At 40.4% G+C, this 27,848-nt stretch overlaps 1 protein-coding gene across 2 annotated transcripts; it reads right to left on the bottom strand.

Moving 5' to 3' along the window:
- Nucleotides 1-8,770: 8,770 nt before the first annotated feature.
- On the bottom strand, nucleotides 8,771-22,781 carry LOC104585875 (benzoyl-CoA reductase subunit C, putative (DUF630 and DUF632)). 2 transcript variants are annotated; one of them, XM_088902051.1, is made up of 6 exons: nucleotides 20,531-22,781; nucleotides 19,438-19,557; nucleotides 19,146-19,330; nucleotides 16,690-16,913; nucleotides 10,218-10,548; nucleotides 8,771-9,731 (listed from the first exon to the last, which is right to left on the bottom strand). In XM_088902051.1, the coding sequence occupies exons 1-6, from the start codon at nucleotides 21,369-21,371 to the stop codon at nucleotides 9,297-9,299; spliced, it is 2,136 nt and encodes a 711-aa protein (XP_088758177.1). In that variant the 5' UTR covers nucleotides 21,372-22,781; the 3' UTR covers nucleotides 8,771-9,296. The 2 variants fall into 2 exon arrangements, with proteins under 2 accessions (XP_088758177.1, XP_088758179.1); XM_088902053.1 differs by lacking the exon at nucleotides 19,438-19,557 and having other exon boundaries at nucleotides 20,531-22,772.
- Between the last annotated feature and the right edge of the window lie 5,067 nt (nucleotides 22,782-27,848).

Here is a 27,848-nt window from a genome sequence, read left to right as displayed (position 1 = left end):
ATATATAGAATATGGCATGACATTAAAAGAAGCTCCTAAGTCTAACATGGCCTTCTCAATTCTAGTGTTACCTATCATGCAAGGGATGGTGAACATACCTGGATCCTTGCACTTTGTAGGGAGTTTTCTTTGAATAACTGCAGAAACATTCTCCCTTACTCTCACCTTTTCGCATCCTTTTAGTTTCTATTTCCTCTTATGTGTGCACAATTCTTTAAGGAATTTAGCATAACAAGGTACTTGTTTAATAGCATCTAAGAGTTGAATGTTTACCTCGCATCTACGGAAAGTTTCATAAAATTCTTTGAACTGCTCATCTTTCCTAGTTCCTACTAAAGCATTAGGAAAATGAGGTACCGGTTTATAATCAGAAAGGGGAGGAAACTTATGCTTAGGTACTTCATCGTCATCAGGAATGATGTCTTTCTCCTTTCCTTGATTCGACACTGCGGGGGCTGTCCTTGCTGGTGCCTCAACCTCTTTACCGCTTCTCAACACGATCGCACTTGCATTTTCTTTTGGGTTCACAATCGGTTGAGAGGGTAATTTCCTCGAACTCTGTGCCTCTAACTGACTAATCGTCGTCGCCATCTGGCCCATCTGATTATCTAGACATTGGATACTAGCCCTCGCCTCTTGCTGAAATTGTTTCGTCTCCTGTTGAAATTGTAAAGTGTTAGTAGCAAGAGATTTAACAATATCCTCTAAAGACATACCTGAATTAGAAGCTTGGGCCGGCTGCTGTCTAGGGGGTTGCGGCTGATATGGCTGAAAAGTTTGGTGGTTTTGTGGATTCCCATAGCTGAGATTGGGGTGATCCCTCCATCCCGGATTATACATGTTTGAATAGGGATCATATCTCCTTTGCGGTTGCCCTGGAAAATCACCTACCGCATTTACTTGCTCGACGGGCTCCTCTTGAAGAGTTGGGCACATATCAGTTGGATGCCCTACTGTTGAACATATCCCACAAGCCTTCACTATTTGCATGTTACCTACAGCCATTTGACGGACAAGAGAGGTCAGACTTGCAATTTGTTGTTCTAGGGAAGAGATATTTACCTCGTTAGCATGCTTTGCTGGAGGGTTGAGCCTATAGCCGAATTGTTGAGACTTGGCCGCCATATTAGCAATCAGAATTCTCGCGGCCTCGGGGGTTTTATCCACTAAAGCCCCTCCACTAGCAGCATTGATCATGCTCCTATCAGTAGGTTGAAGTCCCTCATAAAAATATTGAATAAGTAGTTTTTCGCTGATTTGATGATGGGGATAACTTGCACATAACTTCTTAAAGTGTTCTCAGTATTCATGTAGGGACTCCCCATTGTCTTACCTTATTCCGTAGATTTCTTTTCTGATATTGGCTGCCCTTGAAGCTAGGAAGTACTTTTCTAGGAAGAGCCTCTTCATCTCGTTCCATGTGGTGACACTCCCGGAAGGTAGATAATAGAGTCAATCCTTAGTCGAATCCTTCAGAGAAAACAGGAAGGCTCTCAATTTGATTTGCTCTTCGGTTACCCCCATGGGTTTCATGCTCGTGCATACCACATGCAACTCCTTCAAATGCTTATGAGGATCCTCACCTACAAGACCATGAAAAATGGGTAAGAGATGTATCAATCCAGATTTTAATTCAAAATTAACATCAACATCTAAAGCAAGAAAAGTTATGCATAAGGGTTGCTGATTTAAATCCGGTGCAGCAAGCTCTTTCAAGGTTCGATTTCCGGCCATGATGTCCTCTTCTCTCAAATTGGATCCACTAACAGATAGAGAATCAAAGGTTCGATCATTCTCCTCGGAATGACTCCAAGCTTCCCTTCTTAACCTGCGCAAAGTCCTTTCTATTTCTGGATCGAACTGCAAATTACCTTTATTAGAGAATCGGGTTACAGGCATAAATTAAGGAAAACCTAATAAACTCTAAACGACATACCATAAAACAAATAAAAAAATACAAATAAAAATCTAGAACGATTAAACAAATAAATAAATGAATAAAACAAAAAATAATCTATGCTAAAACACAAACAATCAAAACGATCTATAGAAAAGGGGAAAAAAATTTTTCAAAAATTTCGAGAACTAAACAATGATCACGAGAAGCACAAAACTGATTAGAATACTCCCCAACAACGGCACCAAAATTTGGTGTGCTGTTGTAGGCACCCAAAAATAAACCTCTACTCGTAAAGATGGAATGTAGTAGTGCAAATAGGGATCGTTCCCACAGAGAGTATCTAACCCGAATTATGTGCTATGTGAATCAAAGTGTGAGGGGGTGTATGTAACGAAAATCAGATTTAAATAAGGAAAATCAGAATTAATAAAGAACGCAATTTGAATGAGAATTTAGGTAACTTCGAGTGCTTAAATTAATCAATGAACAAATCTTGGTTTAGGATAACATCGACCATCAGAATTACATTACTGCTCATCGATGAAAAGATAAATCAATTCAGACTTTGAATATTCATCGTAGGAATTAATTTCCTACATCTTCCTACTATCAGTTAATCGGAAAACAAGAGATCCTCTTAACACTTACTACTGAACAACCCCTAAACAAGTGTTAAAGATTTAATCCAGCAATAGCATTAAGCATTAGAGATCGATGAAGCTAAACAACACAAGCACAAGCAGTTGCATTTAAATTAGTCGACTGTTCTTCCTAGGATCTAACAATTTCTAACACAGCAAATCATTAAACCCTAGTAACTTCGCAGATTAGAGGGATCAAACAATTATGGATTTGATATCTAATCTAGCAATAGATTGTAACGAATAATAAACTAGTAGTTTCCTAGTAATCAAACGAAACAATCATAGATATGAACATAGAAGAGCATTCGATATCCAAAGCATGAATTTAATAAAAACCAAATTAGATCTCACAGTTTGGTGGATTCTGAGGCTTCTGCTTCCTTCGACCAAGTACAAGAGTTTATCCACGCATGGTCATGGTGAAAACTCCAAGAAAATCAGAGAGTCAAGAAGAGAGGGGCGGAGAGAATAGAAGAGAAGAGAAGAGAGGTTCGGCTGCTCCCAATCTGCTTACCTTCCCTCTAGGGTTTTCTCCTCTTATCTACTTCCCCCGAGAGAAGCCTTCAAAATCTTCTAAAATTCCTCTAAGTCAATCTACAAGTTTCACTTATCCAGGAAAGACTTAAAAATAAGATAAAACAATGTTCTTGTGTGAGTGGGAGAGTGATGAAATCGCGGATGAAAGCTTCAAGGCTAAGGAATGTCTTCAATACGTCACCAGTGCAGTTGCAGAGAATTCGGACCCCATTTTGATCTCGATTCACTCCGAATCTATCACAACTCAAAACATGAAAGTTGTAGAACGTTTTCTTATCTTTCCAACGCATCTTGAATCATCTCAATCGGAGCCCGTATGAGAAAGTTATGCTCCATCTATCACACGGCGCCGAAACTGTGTAAAATGACCAGATTAGCCTTGTTTCTCACCTAACGCCTCCTTTCGTGCCTTAAACCAAAATATAAGAATTATGAGTGCATTTGGGCATAAAATAAACATAAAAGGCTAATTATTAAGGGAGAAAAATATGATATTTTTCGTTCTCATCACTGCCCCAACCTTCTTGGCAGCACATCAGTGTCATCCTTGGCAAGATAAACTTTCCTAAGTCTATCCAACAGCCGAGAACATTCTAAACTAACACAAGTCTCATAAGTGTCCAGTTTAATGGTAATTGCACAAAAATACACCAATTATAACATGAAGCAATTATGTATCAGTACATCAATCTGATTGGAGCTAAGGGCATACACTGTCTAACATTTCAGGTGTCAAGTTAGATGGTACAAACTACTTAGAATGATCACAATCTGCAAAGATGACCATTAGTGCTCGTGGGAAATTGGAGTATGTCACCGGTGAGGAAAAGAAACCTGAAACTAACGATTCTCGATGGGTACAAGAGAACTACATGGTGATGACTTTGTTGTATAATTCCATGTTTCCCCATATAAGTAAGAACATTTTATGGGTTAACACAGTTAAGGAGATTTGGGACGAAGTAGCAGAAACCTATTCACAAAATGAAAATGTTGCTAGAGCCTATCAGTTGAGAAAAACCATGTGATTGCTACTAGGCAAGGAGATAAGTTTGTTGCTATTTATTTTTCAGCCCTCAAAACATTATGACAGGAGATAGAACATTTGGAGATTGTGGTTTGGGAAAGAAACAAAGATGCAACAACTTATCAGAAGCTGGTAGAAAAGAATACGGTTTTTGAGTTTTTAGCTGGACTTAACCCTTAGTATGATATTGCACGACAACATATTCTTTCTTGAGATAGTGTAACTCTCTCTCTCTCTCTCTCTCTCTCTCTCTCTCTCTTTCTCTCAGGCATATGCCTTTGTGTTTGGGGAAGAGAGTAGGAGGAGTGTGATGATGAGGAACCTAGGCCTTGAGCAATCAGCTATGGTTAGCATAGTGAAGCCTAAGCTGAGTAGGGACAAGAGTGGAAATGAACTGAGGAAGGAGGACAAAAGGGACCTAATCTGTGACTACTGTAAGAAACCCAAACATGCCAGAGATACCTATTGGAATCTTTACCCGCACCTTGTACTGAGCTAGCTTAGAAATAAGAAGGGAAATGTGAATATGGTAGTGACCAGTGATTTATCAAGGCCACCTACTACAGCCTCTCTAGAGTCTGTTGCAGTAAATGTAGTGAGTGCCAAATTGGAGAGATATGGGCAATTCCTGAATCAAAAGATACAACCGGTTCCAACTCATTATTAGGTGGACAACAAGGTGCAGGTGGATCAGGAGATAGTCATTCTACCTCATTTGCACACACAAGTAGTTCACATGCCACTACAAATTATGTATCCACTATAGGTAAGGGGGGACCTCCCTAGATTATAGGCTTAAGAGCCTTAAAACATATGACCAACATTTCCACCATTTTCACCTCATACCACCTCTGCTCTGGTAGAGATAGAGTTTTCATAGCTGATGGATCACATGTTCCCATTGTTGGGAAAGGATCTATAAGGATAACCAATACTATTACTCTACCTTCCGTCCTTCATGTTCCTAGACTAAGCACTAAAATTTTATTTGTTAGTAGCTTGACAAAAAAATTGAACTGTTCAGTAATTTTTTCTTTTGGTCATTGTTTTTTGCAAGATCTAGATTCAAAGATGACGATTGGGAGTGGTCGTGAAGTGAATGGAATCTATCTTCTTGATGCACTTCCTAATCATCAGAGTCATCATGATAGTAGGAGCATTGAGTCAAAGTCAGTGGGTCAGATTATGCTTTGGCATAATCGGTTAGGACATTTGTCTTTTTCTTCTTTGTGTTTTTTGTTTCCAAAATTGTTTGTCTACCAGTTGGTCCAGCTTGGAGTGTAAGAGTTGTCAACTTGGAAAGCATTGTAGACATTCCTTTAAAGCAAGTAATAAAAGATGTTCTTCTGTTTTTTATATTATTCATACTGAAGAGTGGGAGCCATACCATGTTTCATCTATGGGTGGCTATCGGTATTTTCTTCTATTTGTGGATGATTATTCTCGATACTCTTGGATATGTTTGATGAGATCCCATGATGAGGTACCATCTTTGGTTGAACAATTTCATCAGATGGTACTGACGCAGTTTAGGGTACGAGTTTAAGTGTTTAGATCAGAAAATGCCAGTGAATACTTTGAAAAAAAAAAAAAAACTAGCATCATACCTATTAGAACATTGAGTAGTCCATTAGAGTAGTTATACATACACTCCACAATAGAATGGTGTAGCAAAAAGGAATAACATACATATTATGGAAGTAGCAAGAAGCATGATGTTGAGATCTACTGTTCTAGTTCGTTTTTTGGGTGTTGTAGTTCTTATAACAACTTTCTTGATTAATCGGGTGTCTTCTCGTGTTCTTGGATATAGTACTCCATTCAGCCTTCTTTTTTTTTTAGGGGAAAACGTTCCATATTCCTCTAAGGGTGTTTAGATGTGTATGTTTTGTTCGTGTTCTTGGTCCTCACCGCTCAAAACTGGATCTTAAGGCGAAGAAGTGTGTCTTCCTTGGTATGCAGGAAATCAAAAGGGGTATTGTTATAATCCAATCTCCGAGAGTCTATAGATGCCACCTTTTTTCTCGAAAGATTCTTCTCAGAGGGAGTGTTTTGGAGAAAGAAGTGAGCAATCTATACCACTTCCTATTCCAGCCCCTTTGTCCACTCAAGTGTCTGGCCTACCTATCTCACCCATCTTGCCACCTCCATTACGTCTAGCCTCTTAGTGTTTTACATGACAGCACCTATGGCAACATAGGGAGGTTGATTCCACGGCAGAGGAACCCACATCACTCCCTATCGGCTCATCGGAGATTCTAGGTTCAACTGACACAGATCTAGGTATGCCTCTTGTTTCCTCTGATGGTTTAGTTCCTATTAATACTACTACCCCTGCTCCTAACACCATTGTAGATGACCTTGATCTCCCTATTGCACTCAGAAAAGGGAAGAAGTGTACTGCTCATTGCATCTCACATTAATCTTTCCTATAGTAGATTATCTCCTTCCTACTGAGCCTTCCTTTCATCCCTTGACTCTATACCCAAGAGTGTTAGTAAGACTCTCTCCAAACCTAAGTGGAAGACAACAATGCAAGAGGAAATGAAAGCATTGATCAAAAATCAAGCATGGGATATTGTGGATTTACTTGACAGCAATGAGGCAATTGGATGCATATGGGTTTATATAGTGAAGTACAAGGCTAATGGGAGTATAGAAAGGTACAAGGAAAGGCTAGTTGCAAAAGGGTACACTCAAACTTATGGCATAAATTACTTGAAAACTTTTGCACCAGTGGAAAAGATGAGTTCAGTCCGGATTCTTCTATCACTAGCAACTACATACTCTTGGCCACTCTTCCAACTTATGCGAAGAATGCTTTTCTCAATTGGGACTTGCAAGAGGAGGGTGTATTATGGATCTTCTAGTTGGCTTCTACAATGATGTGGAAAAAAAAAGGTATACAGGTTGAAGAAGTCTCTATATGGTTAGAAGCAATCACCTAGAGTTTGGTTTGACAGGCTTAGGAGCGCATTGGTTGTATTTGGCTATACTCAAATTCAATATGATCATACACTTTTTGTGAAGAAAAGGGGGTCATTGGTGCCAGTTTTGATAGTGTATGTGGATGACATTGTAGTCATAGGAAATGATTTGAGATTGATACCTTGAAGAATAATCTACACAAAGAGTTTGAGATTAAGGATCTTGGGGAACTGAAGTACTTTCTGGGAATTAAGGTGGTAAGGTTCAAGCATAGGATCTTCATCTCAAAGAGGAAGTATGTTTTAGATCTACTACAAGAGACAGGAAAACTTGGGGTAAGGGTAATTGATACACCTATTGATTAGAACCATAGGATAAATGCTTCAAAAGGTGAACTAATGAAAGATGTTGGAAGGTATCAAAGGTTAGTGGGGCAATTGCTATACTTATGTATGACACAACCAAACATCTCTTATGCAGTGAGTGTGGTGAGTGAACACATGCATGCCCCACGAGTTTAGCATTGGTAGGTTATTGACAAGATACATTCCTATTTGAAGGGACACCCAGGTAGATGCATATTGTTTCCTGACCATGGACGACTGAAGTTAGAGGCTTACACAGATGCTGATTAGGTAGGGTGTCTAGATGACAGGAGATCTACATAAGGAGCTTACACTCTTATTAGAATTAGTTTCATGGAAGAATAAGAAACAGACAGTTGTGGCAAGGTCAAGTGCAGAAGGTGAATACAAAGCCATGGCACATGGTGTTTTAGACAGTTGTGGCCGCCCCTTTCATTAGATATACAACCTAGTTAAAAAATGTTTAGAAAGAAAATTGAAGGGAAAATATGGTAAACTGGACAAGATGGAGGGTGATGATTGGGAAAATATTTAGTGTGTTAGAATGATTTGACTTTATCTTGTTGAAGGCCCTACACCAAAACTATGGGAAAAGTTGGAAAAACTGTCTGAGAAAAACTTAACCATGATGATTTAAATAGTAGTTCATGTGATGTAATATAAAAAAATTATTTTTTCTGTAGTTTTTAACAAAATAAATGTGTATTTTCTTCTTTGTCTTATTCATATTTTATCTTTATTTAATTTAACTAATAGTTTATCAATTTAGGTTTCCGATAACCTTATAATGTAAAGTGTTTCCTGCACTAGCCTTAATTGGCATAGGGAATTAAAATCACACATTATTGGTAACTTTTCCTTTTTCAGCACAAATTCTCAAAAGTATGTTTTGGTCTTTTGGATTGTTTATATTTAGATATAAGATGGACCAGTTAGAAATGGCCTTTAGGAGACTTGCTTGGCACAGACCAGTGTTTTCACCCCAACATTGGTCCAGGCTAAGATTGCAATTTTATGAAAATTTGTAGTGGCCCAACTCGAGGGCCCAGGCTAGATGAAGTGTAAATTCTTCAAATTAACCTGACTTGCACCCCTTTGATCCAGGCAGTCAAACTGATGAACTAATCTCCTAGGCAACTGACCGAGTCCTGGGTTCGTGATGGTTTGAATGGTTCATTAGGCTAACCACTAAATTGGACTGCCAAACCCGCTACCGGCCAGCTTTTCTGGGAGGGTGTTTGTTTGGTTCGGTTTTTAAAACATTGACAGAGACTCTTGGTAAAACATTACTTCAAGATCAGAAAACCGCACCAATCACAGGGCTGAAACCCTAAGGTTGGAGACTGTAATGCTACATATAACATGCATGTATGTATGCCACTAAGGCAAAATGTGTGGATATAGATTAAGTAATGATTAAAGAATTGATACAATGTCAACCCAGCAGCCTTTGACAATATTCTATCATTTTTGTCATCTGAGGACCCTTTCTCATCTAGAACTTCAGATTAGGATGGCTCTAGGTTCACCTCTAACAAGCTTCACTTTATCTGGCTTCATACTGGATCTCCCCAAATTCAGGACAAGTGCACCTGTTGTTCTTTCTACTATATTTCCCCCTTTTCTTTGTCTTGATGGGTATTTCTTCTGTTATTCTGCATAGGTGTTCCAGCTGACCAGTATCTCAATCGGTTATAGCATGTTCCCAAATCAACCTCCAACCTTTAGTTATTGCCTATAACCTCCAACCTTTAGTTCTTGGCTATAACCATAAAGCATAAATTCCATTGAACTTTCCAAACGGTGACTATATAAGAGCCTACAATGTATAACCAACTTGAGATCTCTGGTTTCTGGATCTGAAAGCTAAGAGGCTCTACAATCCTCGGCTATCATCACAATTCACCATCACAACAAACTGTTGATTGGGTGCTGCTATGGACAGCCTCAAATGCTTGAGCACACACACTTGAGAATCCAGTTAATGCCTGGAAAACATTAGGAAGGCTCGTTTGTAGGTTGTTTAGAGTCATGGCTCGGCTGGCCTGGGCTGAGATCAAATACTTGGCCTTCTCATCCTCTACCCGCCTCCTGAGGGACTCAGTTTTGGCACGCTTGACTGATAAAGGATGCTTGGTTGCCAAGCTAGAAACTGCATCATCAGTGGAAATCCCCTCAAGCTTCTTTTCCATGTCATCCAGTGTGTTCAATTCCTTCTGCAATCTTCTCTCAAGCCTATCATACTTTTTTTGCAAGTTGCTTTCTTCATTCTGCTGCAAGACTATGGAGTGGATGATTGACAGAAGGCTCTTAATGGCGTCAGAGGCTACCTGTTAGCAGTCAATAGCATCTACAATTAACACTAAGTGGAAAGATGAGCAGTATGGCATGTTCTACTTGTAAACCATGAATTCTAATTGTTGCGCCAGAACATCCAGTATTACATACAATGAATCAAATTTCTTGAAAATGTGGACAATTCTGGAAACTTCTTGTTCATGATCCCAATCATTTCAATGGGCAAAACAACACACAACACACTATTCAGTGATTGTAACCATTTCCACCAATGAATTATCTGGGCAACTAGGCCATTAATCAACATCCACCCAAACAGTCTAAATAGGTTAGATGGTCACAATCACCGGACACCATTTTTTGGTATAGGGGTTCTTCCTGTTAAGGAACCATCAAAATGTCCCCACAATCTTTTAATGTAGATTATAAACATATTTATTCTAGATACTTTGACTAGATTTCACCCGTATTAAGTTGTCAGAAATATAACATAATTATCATATAGCAATTGTTTGTACCTTCTCAGGTAACCTGTCGAGGGCAAGCTGCCATTCTTCACAGAGAGCATAAACACCTGATGAGCAGTCATACTGTTGTTGGTCATCCAAAAGACTGTCAGTGAGTTGGATCCACATGTTAAGTGCTCTTACAAAATCTCGCTGGGACTTTAGAAGGTTGCAGAAGCTGTTGTACCATGCATTAACCTCTGCTTCAAGCTGGATAGTGGCTTGGCGATGGTATTCAGTGGTGGTCTCCATGCTTGGATGGTCTATGACGTGGTTAACTTGCTGGACAATATGGTTCTGAACCTGATGACACTCATACATTGTTCTCCACATGCGCATAAGCCTGGAAAGAAAAGAACCGAACCAAACCAATCAATGGGTGAGAGAGGGGAGGGAGGTGAAGGCTGCTATTGTGCCTACTCACAAACCAAGATTGGAGTATCACTACATTTCACACCATACACTGCTCCTTCATGTGATCAATTGATCCCAAAAGGATTTTAAAAAGAGTAATACTAGATCATGGGCCTTCGAAACAGTTTTGAAGTGGAGAAAGGAGTTGAAGGTAGAGGCAAAGACGTTTCTGCTGGAAGAAATCAGAGTCAGGGGTTTCACATCATTGAAGGTTAAAGAAGATAAGGCCCCGTTTGGCATCATTCAATTGGAGTGAATCTCTTGATTCTCACCTTTCAAAGGATGAGAATCATGTTTGGGATGGCCAATAACTACAATTCTTTTTTTAATCAAGAATGAAAATCATCCCAAAATCCGCAATTCTCAGAAGTGAGAAAATTTTGCTTGTAAGAAGCAGATTCTCGCTACATCTTTTTACATTTATGAACATGTGTGCCACATGCACATGTGAGACTGGGGGATTTCTGAGATTTCAAATACAAATAAGCTAGTCAATGGAAAACCCTATCTCCATTTTTCTTTATCCTTCTTACCCCATCTCCTCCAAAAGCCATCTTCTTCACTGGTAAGACATTTTTTTTTCATTCTTTTTCATTTTCATATTTGAAAATCCATCCCAATGGTCTGTTCTTCTCATATTTACTTCATTTTTTTGTTATTCACCAACGAATATTTCTACCACAGCCGGTGCTTGGAGAATGATAAATCATCCTTTCTTCCCCAGATGGTGTAGGTGAGTGTGGCTATACACCGACAAATCTTTCTTTCCTCCTTCCAACAAATATGGGTTTGATTTTTTTTCTTTTTTGAATTTATACACAGCTGGAAAACTGTAGATCACATATACACATATCTCTTTTACTTTGGGATGTTTTTGTTTGGTTTTTTGTGATACATTGATGAATAAATGGGTGATTTTTTTATAATACATCCCCCTGTTTCATTGTAACCTTTGTGTTTAACTTTTGTGATAAAATTTAGATGTTTGTGTGATAAATCTATACAGCTCCTATTTCTAGTAATCTAAAGAGAGGAAAAAAAAGGAATTATTTGAGATAGTTTGAATTTTTCTGTTTAAGAATTGATCTGAAAAAAGCAAGGTCTACCAAATTTTTCTGTTTAAGAATCAGTACTCTGTACCAAACGCATGCACAGATTCTCAGAATCCAGAATCCATTCTTTTCTGGATGGATTCCAAGGATGAGAAACAGGAGAATTGATGCCAAACAGGGCCTAAGAAAATGAATGTCTATCTGGGTATGGCTATGTACTCGGTGAAAACACAAGGATGGAATATTAACCTGCAGGTAGAAGGAAGTTACATAGCAGAACAAAAGAATTTAAAAGGGTGGTTTTTAGTACTCACAGGGCATTTCAGCTTTGGTTTGCAAAAAGATTATTTGCTTCCCAGAAGGTCGAACACAGTTGCAGATTTGTTACAAGAGAATCAAATGAGAAATGCAAAGGAACTTCAGGCAGAAGAGGTGAGAGAATCTCACAGAGTAAGCCTGGAGAACGTAGAAGAAAGAAGAAGACAGAAATGGAGGAACCTGGCAAGAAAGCTTTAAAGGTACCGTTGTTCTGCTCCATGATGACTCCAAAGGTGGTTTTATAAGGAAACAAGAAGATTTGGGAGAATAGATGGATGGTGTCAATGAAGAAGGATTGGCACACAATCTTGGAAGAAGTTTCCAGGAAGATGGATTTGGAGGAGACAGCGATTCTCATGCCTTTTGAGTCTAACAGAGCTATTCTGGACGTGTGTGAGGTGCAACCATGCAACTGAGTTCCTCAACTATTGAAAGTTTGAAATCAGTGCAAGAATTGTAATGGAGAGATGGTACCCTTTGTGCAATGTATGGTTTAGAGAGGATGGGAGTATTTTGCTGAAACTTCTAGGGTTGCCTTTTGACTTATGGACAGAATCCATTTTTGAGAAAATAGGCATGGCTTGTGGAGGTTTCCTGGAAGCTTCAAACTTAGTCAGTCTTTTTTTTTTTTTTGATGAGCAAACTTAGTTAATCTTCATGCTGTAAGGGTCAAATTATTTGGAGAAAAACCAGAAGTGACTCCTCATGCCTTGGATCTGTTTTATGGAGTTTGGATCAAGATTTGGATAGAGTTGGAAGCAGAAGTGATGCTGTGGGGAGGGCAAAGTGGACACCATGTGGTAGCGGAGGATTGGATGGAAAGAAGGAATATGAACAGGCAATGAAATCTCTCTCAACAAATAAATAAGAAAATTTAAATTTGCAAAAAGGCAAGAAACAGTTGCCCAAGGAGGAAGCTCTTCTCAACCGTTGGATGGTTCTCAAAGGGCTTTGGTTAGGAAGTTGGCTATTCTGGGGCCGACACCTGTTAAGCCTCACACCCAGAGTCTGACAAAGGCTTTTAATGAGCCTTTGCATGCGCACAGTGTCCTTTTGTTGAATGGGAAACCGAAGAGTCAAGAAGTTGGGTTTTTGTTCAACCAGGTTGAAAAGTCAAACTGGGTTAGTCCAGGAACCTGGGCCTCCTCATGAGACTATATCTGTAAGTTGTCATGTGAAGGAGAGAGATGTAAAGGAAATTGGGCCTTGTTCTTTATAGTTAACTTGTGGAGGGAGTAATCCTGAAAGCGAGTTGCTTTTCTTTGACAGGCCCAAAAACAACGGTTCACATGTGACTTGTACTAGACATGTTAAGGAGGGTGGGGCTTTGGTGGACGGTCTTTTGTTCCATCATCATCTTCCTCGATTGGGATTTACAACCTTGGACTGATGGGAGAAAGGGGACAAAGGGTCCAAGGGTTCCCACAGGCCCACAGGTAAGAGTTTAGAGGTGAAAGGTAGGGGTGATTATCTTTGGTTTATCACATGATACAACTACTGAAACAAAATTCGATTTCAGGAGAAATCTTTTTGAAGGATAACAGTACTGAGAGAATTGTCCAGCCTACAGAAAATGTTGGTTTTGAGAAGACTGAAGGTGTGGATCAACTGGAAGAAGAGGAAAGCCCAGATGTTTGTACATTGGAAGGAGGAAACTTGTTTGTGTTATTAGAAGAACGGAAAGGGATGATGGTAGGGTGTCGTCAAATTTGGGTGATGAAAAGGGTGGGTGTTCTGGGTTATGTGAAGATACTTTGGGTAAGGAGGTTTACAAAGAAGGGGGAGAGGAGGAGTTGTTAGGGAGGGCCTAGTAAAGGACATAGAAAAGTTCGAAGAGGGGAGTCGGTTGGAGGATGGGGCAGAAAAAACAGAAAATTCCTTAAGTGGGGAGTTGAAAGTGGGGAAGTCTGGGGAGTTTGTTGGGGATCAGGAGATTGAAGTTGGAGAAGATAAAGAAGGAAAGGGAAGTAGAGAAAAATATGGGAGCAAAGCAGACCATTCAAAGGTTTATAGAAGGAAAAGGAGGTATGGAATGAAGCCCCTTCAAGAAGATAAGGAATGAGAAGAGGAATCTGTTGAGGGTGTGTGGACCCAGAGAAGGATGAAGTTCTCATTGATGAGACTCATCATGTTGGAGGTTCAATTGACTTAGACATGGCGGTAAATAAATCGGTAGAGGTGAGTAAGATTTTGTGTTTGTTTCTCCTTGGAGGGGAGGATTTCGCAAGGGAAACCTTTAAGGAGGTGGAGAAGTCTAATTTGCAGCAGAAGAATGAAGAGAAGAATGATCTGTTTCTCAATGAGTCAAATGCCTAGGAAAACAAGGTGGGGGTTTGTTCCATACCTCAAAAAAGATTGGAGGGTGAGGCAGATCCAGAAGTCAGAAAAATTGCCATTGTTCAAGTTTCAAGAGTTTTTACAAGGCTGAAAGGGGGTCTATTTGGGATTGGTTTGAACAAGAAGAGCAAGAAGACAGAGGCCTGTTAAAAGGATGAAGTTGCCTAACATAGATGACAGAACTCAATTTGTAGAGTAGTTAGTTCATGGAGGGGTTGTTCTTTGGGAAGGGCTGGTTTGCTTGTAATGGTATTTTGTAAGGAGTGCTGGGGGTTTATTTTTCTTCTCTAAGCTTTTCTGTGGATGTTATCAGAAAGGATTGGGTTTTTGCTTTTGTTTTCTGAGTGTTTTCTTAGTTGGATTCGTGGTGGCCTAATGGAGAGCCTTGGTTTTTGTTTTACTTCGTTGTTTTTCTCTTTGGGGTGATTTCTTATCACCTTCTGTTGTATCCTCTTCCCCTCATTTCTAATATATTTTCTGTTTTATTGATCTTCAAAAAAATGCTAGATCAGGGGCCTGTTTGTCACAGAGACCTCAAATCATCACAAGGGAAGACAAACATAAGCAGAGGCTTTTATACAAATAGAGAGGATTATAAGATGTCAGGCTTTGTCTTTTGTTATTTAAAGGGCTCATGACAATCGAGCTGGATAAACCATTATCCACCTTATGCAGCCACTGGGCCATGTATTGTGTGTGCACGAGAGAGAGAGAGAGAGCAACTGTGCATGAATCTAGGAGACTAAAGTGACCACAAGGACTAACTGACTCATGAAAATTGACCTTCCCTTGGTGAAATTAAATCTCCAAATTACCTAATATGCATTATGCAATTCTCAACTTCTCTTCTACTCCATTTGATCATCCTTGGGACCTCACCAAAAAGTCTAATTCCACAAAACAATAAAAAAAATGGCTAAGTGACTGCCAATGTATGCCACATGGAACAAAATCACAACTAATTGGGAAAACTAGCTATGCATTCACAGGAAGGGATATTAACTGGTCAGGTTCAGTATGGGTTTTGTTCAACCTTAACCCTGACCTGAAGGTACTCCAACCTGACCAGAACCTGACTGAATGAAATGTAAATACACAAATAAACCCAACCCTATGGATCATAACCAATTCCAACCTAACCTAACTCAAGAACAATACCTCTGTTCTTATTAATGGCTAATATGTACACATTTTTCAATATCACTGTTACTTTTAAGTTTTGTGAATATTTCATTGTGAATAACTATCACTAGTTGTGCACACCTAAAGGTTTATGGTGAACATAATTTCAGGCTTCATTTAAAGAAAGAAACATAATTTTATGTATTCTTCTAACAAGAGAGAAATCTGAATAACTCATCACCAAAATATCCAAACCAACAATATCATAACACCTACAACAATATGGAAAAGAAATAAAAACTATGACTTATTAATAATGTCAAGGGGCTGGGTTAGGTGTGGCCATGTGTGTTTACCTCAATCTGAACCTGACCTGATACCTGATTAATGCTGAACCAAACCCAAGCCAATAGGTTTAGATCAAGGAGGGTTTACCATATAACCCAACCCATTGACATCCTTGATCCCAGTCCCAGGTAACCTATTCTCATGAATGCATGGATGTGCCCATACATGTGTGTGAGAAATAGCAGATATCAGGATTCTCCCCAACCCACTTAACTAGTTAACAAACTTATAGTGTTATATATTAGATTATGTATTATTTTTCCAACCTTTAAATTTACTCCACTGGAGAGGGCACCTAAAACTTATATAAATTAGATGCTAAATATAGTGAAAAACAGACAAATATTATAAATTGAACAAAGCTCATCAAATGTCAAATATGCATAGATTCCTTTTAAAAATGTCTTCGATTAGGATGTCGTGCATTGAATTTTTGTATGGGAGGATTTTAGAGACATGCTAGTAGACTGCACAACTAGAGGGATAGACAGATCGTTACAATCTCATAGTTGGGTCTCCACCCCCCCCCCCCCCCCCGGCAGTAAAAATCACCTTGAATTTTAATAGGTGTTCTCTTTGGAGTCTAGGACGATTAGAGAGATAAGATTAGGGATATTTATAAGTTGTTTTAGCTGTGTTACAATTGTCTTAGAGGCATCTGGAATTTTCAACATGATATCAGAGAGGCTATACCTTGGCTTCCAAAGTCCAGTAGCTGGCTAAATCAAATGGCTCACAGGTTGCCAGGAAAAGGTGAAACAATAACTGAACAATAGAACTACTCTCAGGTTTGAGAAGGGATATTGTGTCTTTCTTTCTTTTTTTTTTTTTGGCCTTTCTTTCAGGAAAAAAAAAAGATCTAAGATTAAAAAGGGGATGCCTATAGCTTTTACCCAGCAGATAAGTCAACCAGTTGAGGATGGAGCTCCTTGTCTCTGATATGCAATATAGATGAGCAAATCCTACTTATTGATTGTTGCAAACACAAGATGTTGGACTGCAAACTCTCAATACTTGAGCGGATCTTCTCAATCTTCATCCAGTCTTGATCCTCATCTTCTTGTTTCTGTAGCAACAAAATTTTCTTCTCATAATCCAGTTTGAACATCTCTTCCTCCTGCAGCAAAGCATTCCTAGAAAGTAAATACATGTATCAATTAAAGAATAGAACTGAAATTTCCAATAGTAACTTATAAGATGGACAGTTAGACAGATAAAAAAATGATAGATCATTCATCAGAAGTCCAGATAACTAATCAAAAACAAATGTAAGGACAGGAACATGGAAAGAAGCCATCAGACCTTACTATGGCCAAACACAAAGTTAACAAGATAATCCAGGCATCCAATCAACAGGTATCTGGATAGTCTATTTTCCAGCATCCAGAAGAACTTTATGTCAGTAAGAAAATGCATTCATACGCGCACACTAGATAAGCTTTGCAAATCTGGGACCAAAGCCATACCCAAGGATAGACTTCTAGGTGTGGTTGTTGATGTTAGTTAGGACTAGACATGCTTCTCATTCAAGCTCATAATTAAGCCCAAACCAGACCTTAGATATCAGTATTTGTTGGCATCTGGCATGGATGTCAACTTTTCATGTTTGGTTTGTGGTGTGCACTAGATGTCATGTCTGATATGCCAATCTCCAATAATATGTAATGGGAACATGGCAATAAATTAAACTCAAGTATTTAAAAAAAAATAAAAAGCATACTAAAATAAGAGATTGGATTATTGGCAGCTTAAGGGATGTATCCCTTCTTAAGATATCTTGTTTAAGCGTTCCAAGTTTTCTTCTGACTTTACCTTGGAGCATCATCAAGATGCCAGAAGTAATGTCATGCCAAGTGCGGAGTGTTGGCTTGGTTAGATCTTCAGTTTCAAAGTCTCCTTGTAACACTGATAAATATACACTCAATTCAGCCTTAATCCCAACTATCTTGGGTGGGGTATATGAATCCTGCCCTTCTATTGTTCATTATCAAGGCCCATATTTTCTGTCAAATTGCAAGTCTCTAAATCATTTCTTACCACTTCAGCCTATGTTTCCTTTCATCTTTCCCTTGGTCTTTTAGAGCCTTCTACGTGTTGCTCATCATCAAATCATCTGAATTAACCCTTGTTTTAAAAGGCTTAATCCTTGAGGCATGAGGCCTATGCCTTGAGGCGAGGCACACAGATTTTGCCTCAAGGCTTAGGCCTCACAACTTTGATGTGAGGCTTAAGCCTTAGTTTCTCTTGGTGTTTTAGGGGAGTTCAATGCAAAAAGGGCCAATCAAGTTCTTAGTTTCTCTTGGATATATCAAGTGGTTTTTCTTATTATTCTAAATCTAACATCCCAAGTTTGTTATTTTTCTCATTTCTTTTCCTAATGGATTTATTTTCCTTTTATTGATTTTTTTTTTGGCATCGATCAAATTAACTAAGTTATTTTCTTTCTTCTAAACTATTGAATGACCATAAATATAATATCCAATTATACGGATGATTCTTTATGTGTTTCCTTTCTTGTAAATTGGTCATTTGAATTATTTGAGAACTTTGCATTTTGAGACATGAAATGTAAAATATTTATAATTGTTAGTTGATTCATTATTATTTTATTTAATGCTGAAACTTATTGCTTATAAACTTTTATTATATGGATATTTATACCTTCTATCATTCTAACTTGGCATATTATATGTTATTTATAAACTCTAATTAATTGTATTCTTAAGCTTTGCCACTTACGTGGTTACGCCTTGAGGCTTACGCCCCACCTTTTTGGATCATTATGCCTCAACTACGCCTTTAGCCTTTTAAAACCTTGAAATTAACTTTTGCTCATCTTGCAAGTGGTAACCAATCAAGGATACTCTTAAGTCTTTTCTAATACACTTTTCTTTTCTATAATTTCCAGTCCTGCTACTCATCTATCTAAGTATCCTTATCTTAGATACACTTATTTTCTGAAAATGTTATTTATTGATTGGCAAAAACTCCATACTAAATAATGTTGCTGCTCTTATAGCTAGCTTATAAGATTTAGATGATTAATACTGTTGGGAATATATGACTTCTGCGACATTGGAACAGATGCCACCCATAAGGCAGCTAACTAAACAATTACATATTCACAGGAGCATGATATAAAGAACATAAGAATATAGTCTCCTCAGTGGTCAAATCAATGGCAACAATATAAGATTCTTGCCACTGATTTGACACTAAATATAAATAAAATCCCATGAAATTAGGAAAATATAAAAATAAGCTAAAGATAAAGAAATACTGAATTCCAGTAGCACAATTTAACTGCTTGCACCAAATTACCTTATTCCAAGACTAAAAGAAAATTTACCTTAATTTCCTGATAAAGCCTTTGTTCTTCGGTATATAGTTTCTCCAGTGTGATGCAAAGGGCACCAGGCATGCAAGGTTCACTGGAACCATGGTTTTCAATAGAATCCCTGCTGGACTGAAGTGATTTAGAAGACCAACTCCATGACAATGCACTAAAGACTTTTGCAGACTTGAAACTCTTCCCTGTTAATGAAACAGTATTAGAATATGCTTAACAGCTTTATACTAGAGCAACTATAATGATAAAAAGATCATGCACATAGATAAGAGATAGAATAAAGCTTCAATACCAATCATGTGGACTACAAGGATGAGTACTAACAACCCTCCATGCATATGTGAGAAGTGGTTCAGCATGTCCAGATAACCCATTTGGGATCTCAAATTGTTTAAATAGTAACAAAAGAAACCTCGTATGAAAAGAATAGTGATCAGATGTGATGATCATAACCATTCTATTTATTAAATTCTTTTGATAAATTGGAAATAAAAAGCTAGCAAAGTTTGCATAAGGAATAGTGCAAAGTAAATGGCTATGATGATAATGTATATTTTTAACATGGGAAAAAGTGGGATGTGGAAGGGAACTTTCTGTGCCCTGAGTGACCACATATAAAAAATCACTTATTGATAAATTGAACTTATGTTCATATAACTTAAGAAATGATTGCGGGGGGTTCCTGCAAAAGGTGGTTTCTAAAATAAGGAGCAAAATCCATCCAAGTTCAAGAAAATCAACAAAGCTCTGAAAATTCTGAAGCCACCAAAATTGAGCCATAAGCAACTGAATAGACCAGGTTGATGCTTAAATCTAATCTAGAGTCCCAAATCCAATTCTAAGATTACCATTCTGTATCCACCAATTACATACAAATCTAATAGTGCCTTCTTTGAAAACAAATTTGTGAGTCAGATTGGAATCGACTAATGTTGGCCCCACAACATCATACTGACCACCCATTTGGCCATTTCAAATGGAGAAGTCATTCTGATCAAAAGGATATACTAACCTAAAGGTGAGAAACCAACTATGTTGTGCCAAAATGACAGCAAAATATTAATGAGGATAACCCAGATGTACATTCAATACGAAGAGAGGACCTACATACTCCTAGGATCACGGAAGGAAGAAAAACGTTATATTCATGGATTTCCATAAAATAGAACAAGTAAACAGAAGGGGAAAATATGAAAAATAATAAGCAATTCCTGGTGCTATGAAAAAGACACTGGTGCTAAAGTAGTGAAGCTTTTAGTTTTTCGTGTCTTTAATAGAGAAGCTGATGAAAGAATTAAGCCCAACCGAAAAAGGGAGATACTAATTAAAATTGGAGGATCAGGAAAAGAAAACTAGTTTTAAAAGGAAGAAAAGATGACTATTACTATTATTTTCTCCAAAGTTTTGGTGAAGAGGGTCACCACTGTTGATATCCAGAAGAACTGCTATTTCCTTTCCCCCAGCGGAAGCTTTGAGGAAATAATCATCCAGCTCCCTAACAATTCCCGCCAAGGTCTTCTGGCTTCTCCATATCACCATGGACATCTCTCCAGTGTCCTTTGTATACCAGCTTATCCTGGAAGAATTATCGTCTGGCAATTCTACCGTCAGAGGCTTCTGAGGAAACGATTGCAGAACAACATCAGCGACAACTTCCTCTCCTCCTCCTCCTCCTCCTCCTCCTCCTCCTCCTCCCCCTCCTCCTCCTCCTTCGTCTTCTTCATCTTCAAATTCTGTATTAGTCTCAGCCCACACTTCCTCCTCAATCTGCTGGGCCCGCTCACTTTTGTTCTGCCGAGGTGGAGAAGAAGTGCCAAAAGGATCCCAGAAATCCCAAGAAGAGCTCAAAGCGTCAGGCAGCGGCGGGGTGGTGCAGCTGTTGTCCTCAGTTATTTCGATACATTCTTCTTGAATGAATTCCTCTTTCCTGTGATCTTTGGCATTCCTTTCGTCGGGGCTATACGAAGGTGGAGGTGGAGGCGAAGGGGGCAAGGGAGGAGGTGATGGAGGCAATGCCAGTCCAAAGGGTGGATTATCAAGCTCCAGAAACTCAGATTCGGTGAATTGCCTCAGTGTTATCCCTGTATTCTTCAGAGATTGCAGATAAGCGATCTGAGCAGCAGCGAATTGTGCCCGCAACCCCACTAATTTTTTCATCAACTTCTTTCTCTCCTTGCATATCTGCACCCTTTCCTCCTTGTCAATCCTCGAAGCCACACAACCCATCTCTTCGGTAAAGGAGCCAGTAGAGAAGAGTGTCGGTCTCTAACTTCAGCTCACACTCAGAACAATAAAAAATTAAAAATAGAAAAAAAAAGACCCAAAATGCAGATCGAGTCCAGTTAAAATGGAGTTTCGAACTCACAGTGAGAAACCAATAAAATTATTTTTTATTTATCTTCCATAACATGCGTCCCCATTTACACCTCATGACCTCAAGGAAGAAGAAGAAGAAGAAGAGTTTCTACTCTCGAGTCCAACTTGCAAATAAAGCTGTGATTAAAGAATGAAAAGAAATGAAGAAAATCCTAGATGGGTCCTCTTTTTCCTCTGATATCCTCAGCGCAGAGAAAAATATAAAAAGTAGAAAAACACTGCCTCTGACACATGTGCAGTCAAAGATAATCGTTTCATGAAATACAAATGCCTAAAATCTCTCTGTCAAAAAGCAAAATCAGGGCTAGAAAAACGCCAAAATACACAGACAGAGAGAGAAGCAGATAAAGGAGGAATCATCGAGTAGGAGAAAAAGCGGCAAGAGACATTCAAGTCTGTCTCTGATCGGTGCTGTGGCCCTCAAAGCAAGACTAAACAATCCATCATCTATTATTCATCACACCCCATTGTGTAGCCTTGCTCGAAATCCAATACCCACCTCAAAGTTCAAAGCATCCAATGCCAACAAGGTGGCACAATTTAGCACACGAATTTAAATTAAAAAATTACTCAGCGGTCACGACAAGTCTTCTTGAACCTCAGCATGATAACATTCTTTGTCTGCTCCCTTATCCACTGTTCCTACTTTCACTGACCAGTCCATGTGCGCATCTTAGCACTGCTGCGTACTCTAGCATGCGCATTTTAGCAAAAGAAGGCAACATAGAACATGAGCATCTGAATCTCTCTTGTCGAAGTGCAAACGGAGACAAATCGAAGCTTCAAATCGGACTTTGTCCCATCTTGCTTCTTGCAGAGCATCAAAAGGATTGCAGCTTTGATTCGAGACAAGACTGAGGGACGAGTTTTGTCGAGCACATTTAGTGCAGCTCCTCCTCTGTTTAGAATCTTTAGATTCGATTTTGCTTCAGTCAATGTTTCGATTCCTTATTCTCTCTTGATTTAACGAGAAAGGACCGACAGGCACCGATCTGCAGCGCGAGAGAAACAAGTGCTGCAACTAATCCGTCGAATGAGTTCAAGATTTGCCCGCTTTCTCTGCCGCTGGTCGTCACTGTTTCGCCGTGGCGGACTGGCCGTATTCTCCTCGGAAGATGCTGCCGGTAAATTTTCAGTACGTGTGTGTCTATCGATGATCTAGTTAGGTGAGGCTTGAGTTAGCCCATGTAACCCAAGTCCAGCCCATATACCATGATCCATGGACCTCAGGGTGAACTTCGAGTTGGGGGGGACCTTGGGGCAATGGACATTTTATATTTTATAAAAAAATGAACATTTTCTGTTTTAATTTTCTAGGGATTAAGTATACATTTGCAGAAAATATGTGTGCCTTATCCAAGGTTATTAATAAGATATATCATTAACTATTGGGCGGGCACCCCTCCTCATCCCAACCCCATAGCCAAGGTTTTCTATTCCGTCCTTGGTGGAGGGGTGGGTTTAGGTCAAGTCATCCATTTTTATTAAGGAAGAAGAATTTTTGAATTTTTCTTGTCTATATACAATCATCTAAAAATAATTTAATTTGAGGATATTTTAGAAATAGGGTTGTGGGAATTTTAGGGATACTTTAGGAATTGGGTTATGACAATTTGAAGTACTTTAGAAATAGAATTATGGGATTCTAGGATTCTAAGAATTTTATAATAATTTAGAAATATTTTAAAAATAAAAATTAAACCTAACCATATTTTACAAATTTACAATCGGGTTCAGAGAATTATATGCAAACCCTGTCCTTGGTTCAAAGTAAAAATGTTTTCCCCGTTCTTGCCCATTCCCGTTTAAGATCGAGAAAAACTGGCCCCATTTGGGGTGAGGCTCTGGTTTTACAATAAACATTGTTGATGTAGGAATACTTAGTGGGCCTTAAATCGTGCCATGAGGCATTGGCCAGATCAAATCCTAGCCACACATCACCAATTGCTTCCAACCACTCCTAAGGCAAGGTTAGCTATAAATGAAAGTGCTCATCTCAAGGTAAGCATATTCAGAATCCCAAGAGAATCATTCATAGCTATTAAGGACTAAGCTCTGAGCCCTCGTCTTTAGCCTGGTCCTACCCCTCTTAAGCACTCGACTAACTTGACCATTGGAGTCTTTGCCCCTAGGATAATACCTGGGACCTTTGACGTGTGTTCTCTTATTTATAGGTCGAACCTGTCAGTCTCAGAAATTAGTGAAATCCCCTTGTTGCCCTCAACCTCATATTTGGTAGCAACAATTGGCGACGTCTATGGGAACGTTTTCAAGACTTCCCTTTAAAACAACCTAACCAATCAAGTTTCTAGCATGGCTGATAAGCAAGACAACACTCATAGCACTTAGAACCTAGTCACGATGGACCAATTTAAGCTAGTCCTAGAAAGGCTGGACAACCTAGCCTAGAAGTTGGACGTGGTAGGGCATCCGATAGGAGGCTACCTACAAGGTGGCCACCTCGTTGGAAGCCAGGGGCAATATAGTGGATGATCCACCCATGCACCACCGGGTCAGCGCTCGATCTACCAAGGGAAGGCCAACCCCTCAACATCCAACAATAGCGACCGATAGGCTAGCAAGCCCCCGTCGAAGACCTCTTGGCTCCCTACCGGAGAGGCGAACCTATGGGGTCCCACAACAACCATAGGGACCACGATTGCCATCATCGCCATGCAGAGAGCAATCGAAATGACGGCGGGCACTCTGCCCACTACAGTCCCCCTTCGAGGATTGGAGGCCGATGCTACGCCTCTCCCCCACTAGTGTCTGACCTTCGTGATCTCCTCAACAATCGTTGAGCTCACAAGGCTCAGAATGTACTAGCATCCGAACACTTCGGGAATAGGGCCAACCCGTCACACGTGAAAGAAAACCTAGACGAGGTTCAGGCCCCTATTAACCGAAATCTCGGTGACCTTCAAAAGCAGATGCCATCCAAGATCAAATTCGGCAAGTGAAGGAGAGCCGAGGTGATGCCTCCACCAGTCAGAACCTCTCATCTACCCGGATGGAGGCCTTCACCAACTCCATCACCTCAAAGTCACTCCCACCTAACTTCAAGGCTCCCCACTCTAGAGACTTATGATGAGAGCACGGATCCAGATGACTACTTGGAAAGCTTTAAATTACTCATATTCCTCTACGGTACTCCAATGCCCTGATGTGTCGAGCCTTCAAAGCCACCTTCAAAGGAGTAGCATGTAGATGGTTCTCCACACTCCCCTCTTAGTCCGTTAACTCTTGAGACCAGTTTGCAAATCTCTTACTCTCCCACTTTGTTAGTAGTCGACAGTGCCAGAAGATCGTCATTTCCATAATGTCCATCAAGAAGAAGCGCGGGGAAAGCCTTTGGGCATACATGGACCGGTTCAACTGGGAAGAGCTTGAAGTAAGGGATCTAGACCCCTCGGTCTCCATGCACATGGCCATCAACGGTCTCTGGCTTGAACCCCTCGGCTGGTCCATCTCCAAGACTTTGCCTAGAAATAAGGTTGAGTTCTTAAAAAAAGTTCAAAAATACATCACCACCGAGGAGGCCGAGGCCAACAAGTGCCTCTAGGAACCAGAGGCCAAGCCCAACTGAGGGGTCACGGACAAGAAAAGGAAGGAAATGGATGGCCGCAGCAAAGGCCACACCAAGAAAGATAGTGAGAAAAAGTCATCGGCCCCTTCCTTTAACAAATATACACTACTAAACTCCACCTGAACACATGTACTCATGCAAGTAGGGAAGGAGGAATACATGAAGTGGTCAGCCAAGCTGAAGAGGAACACTAAAAGAGGTAACCCCAAGAAGTACTACAAGTACCACTACGGCATCGACTACGATACCGAGGACTGTTATGAACTCAAGAATGAGATCATGTCCCTCATCCACCACGGGCACTTGAAGGAGTATGTCGAGGGCAACGCCGATGCCTCGTCCTTGCAGCAACAGCAACGAGCCAGGCCCCAAGCCCATCACCCCCTAGCTTGAGTTATTGAAGTCATCGTTGGGGGCTTGGCCTCGGGTGGAGCATTTGCCTCAGTCCAAAAGGCATACGCCTAGCAGTACAACATCCAGAGCTCGATGCCTAAAAGGCCAAGGTCGAAAGACACCATTTTATTCTCCAATAACGACCTACAAGGGGTCTCATTACCCCATGATGATGCGCTGGTGGTGTCTATGACTACCGCCAACTACATGGTAAAGAGAATCCTCATAGAAAATGGCTCCTCGGTCGACATCTTGTTCTACAACACTATTGAGAAGATGCAGTTGACGCTAGATCAGTTGCAACCTATGGACATGCCACTAGTCAGGTTCTCTAGAACAGCCGTCAAGCCCGAAGGGAAGATCACCCTACCAGTCACAGTACGGACTGAGCCTCGGCAAGTCAACTGGATGAATGAGTTCTTGGTTGTGAAGATAGGCTCCCCATACATTGCCATCATAGGAAGGCCGACCCTTCATGCACTCTAGGTCGCCATCTCGTCCTATCACCTCGCCATGAAGTCCCCCACTGAGCACGGTGTGGGAGTAGTCAGGGGGAACCATCAAGCTGTCAGACAATGTTATATTGCAACACTAAAAGGCAAGAACAAAGAAGTTTTACCACTGGAAGTGCTAGACCTCAAGGATGAACCAGCGAGCTGAGGCTAGCCGGTCAAGGACCTCATCTCGGCTCCCCTAGACAAGGTCGAGCCCAAGAAGACCGTTTGAGTTAGGTCATGCCTCCCTCAGGACACACTTTCCAAACTAGTAAGCTTCCTCAAAACTAATGCTGACGTCTTTGCTTGGTTTGTCACTAATATGCTAGGAATTGACCCCTCGGTCATTACTCACAAGATAAGAATGGACACGAGCTATAGGCCAGTTCGACAAAGGAAGAGGAACTTTGCACCAGAGCATTAGAAAGCCATCGGAGAGGAGGTGGATAAGCTGCTCGACACTGACTTCATCTGAGAGGTACATTATCCTAAATGGTTATCTAACGTGGTCATGGTTAAGAAAGCTAATGGGAAATGGTGTATATGCATTGACTTCACAGATCTCAACAAGGCTTGCCCCAAAGACAGCTTTCCTTTGCTAAGGATTGATCACCTCATTGACGCCACCACAGGGTACGAGTTGTTAATCTTCATGAATGCTTTCTCTAGGTACAACTAGATCAAGATGCACCTCACTGATGAAGGATGCTAGGGTCACCTACCAACGACTAGTGAACAAGATATTCAAGGACCAGATGGGGAGGAATGTCGAGGCCTGCGTTGACGACATGGTGGTGAAGAGCTTGAAGGCTAGCTAGTACACCTTAGAACTTGTCGAGACCTTTGGAGTGCTGAGGAAGTGCAACATGAAATTAAACCCCAACAAGTGTGCCTTTGGCATCATCTCAGTCAAGTTTCTGGGCTTCATGGTCACTCAGTGAGGTATAGAGGCTAACCTCGAAAAAATACAAGCCATACTCAACATGGAGCTCCCTTGGTCCATCAAGGAAATTCAGAGACTCACTGGCCAAATTGCAGCCCTCAACCTGTTCATGTCAAAGCCAGCCGACTACTGCATACCTTTCTTCCAAGCTATCAAGAAGCTGAAGGACTTCCAATGGACTAAAGAGTGCCAGAAAGCCTTTGAAGAGTTGAAGTCCTACCTCATGTCACATCCTCTACTCATGCGACCCCTCTTGGGAGAGACCTTGTTCTTATGCCTCTTGACCGGGGACGAGGTCGTCAGCACAGTTTTGGTAGGAGAAGATGAAGGAATTCAACATCTCGATACCGAAAAGTAGAGAAGATAGCCTTTGCACTGGTAGTCTTGGCCAGAAAAATGAGACCCTATTTTCAGGCTCACAACATTTCGATACTAACCAACCAGCCCCTCAAGTCAATACTCTCTAAACTAGAGACCTTGGGTCAACTAACCAAGTGGGCCATTAAACTGTCATAGTTTGACTTACACTACCAGTTGAGGGAGGCCCGCAATAAAAGCACAAGCGCTAGCAGACTTCATGGTTGAATGCACCTTCAATCGTGCCCTCGGCTAGGCCCCTAAAAAAGATGAGAGGCCTCGACCCACTTCATCTTTGTTTATGGGTAGATCCTCCAATGCCATAGTGTAACAGGGGTAGTTCTACAGCAGAAGAAACCCGTGTGGCCTCCAGGCCAAGGCAGGCCAGGACAAGCCATTATGTGATGCAAGGCTAGGAGTTGCCCGATGAGATGGCTCCACCAAGGTCAGTAGCACTAGATCATGACCTCAAGTCGCATGGCCGGGGCACTCGGCTGGCTTTGGCCAGTCCATGGGAGGTGCCTCTTACGTGCTAAAGGGGGACGGCCATAATG

Source organism: Nelumbo nucifera, chromosome 3, assembly GCF_055504915.1.
Source record: "Nelumbo nucifera cultivar China Antique chromosome 3, China Antique-T2T, whole genome shotgun sequence".
Classification (NCBI taxonomy): domain Eukaryota; kingdom Viridiplantae; phylum Streptophyta; class Magnoliopsida; order Proteales; family Nelumbonaceae; genus Nelumbo; species Nelumbo nucifera.
The sequence above is the reverse complement of the archived record's forward strand: the minus strand, read 5'-3'. Positions and strand labels throughout refer to the sequence as shown.

Coding starts and splice junctions, on each gene's coding strand:
- LOC104585875 (XM_088902051.1), bottom strand. CDS start 21,371: ATGGGTTGTGTGGCTTCGAGGATTGACAAGGAGGAAAGGGTGCAGATA. Junction 16,914..19,145: donor GGCTTTATCAGGAAATTAAG/GTAAATTTTCTT, acceptor GCTTTGCTGCAG/GAGGAAGAGATGTTCAAACT. Junction 10,549..16,689: donor CTGGTTGACTTATCTGCTGG/GTAAAAGCTATA, acceptor TTTTCTTTCCAG/GCTTATGCGCATGTGGAGAA.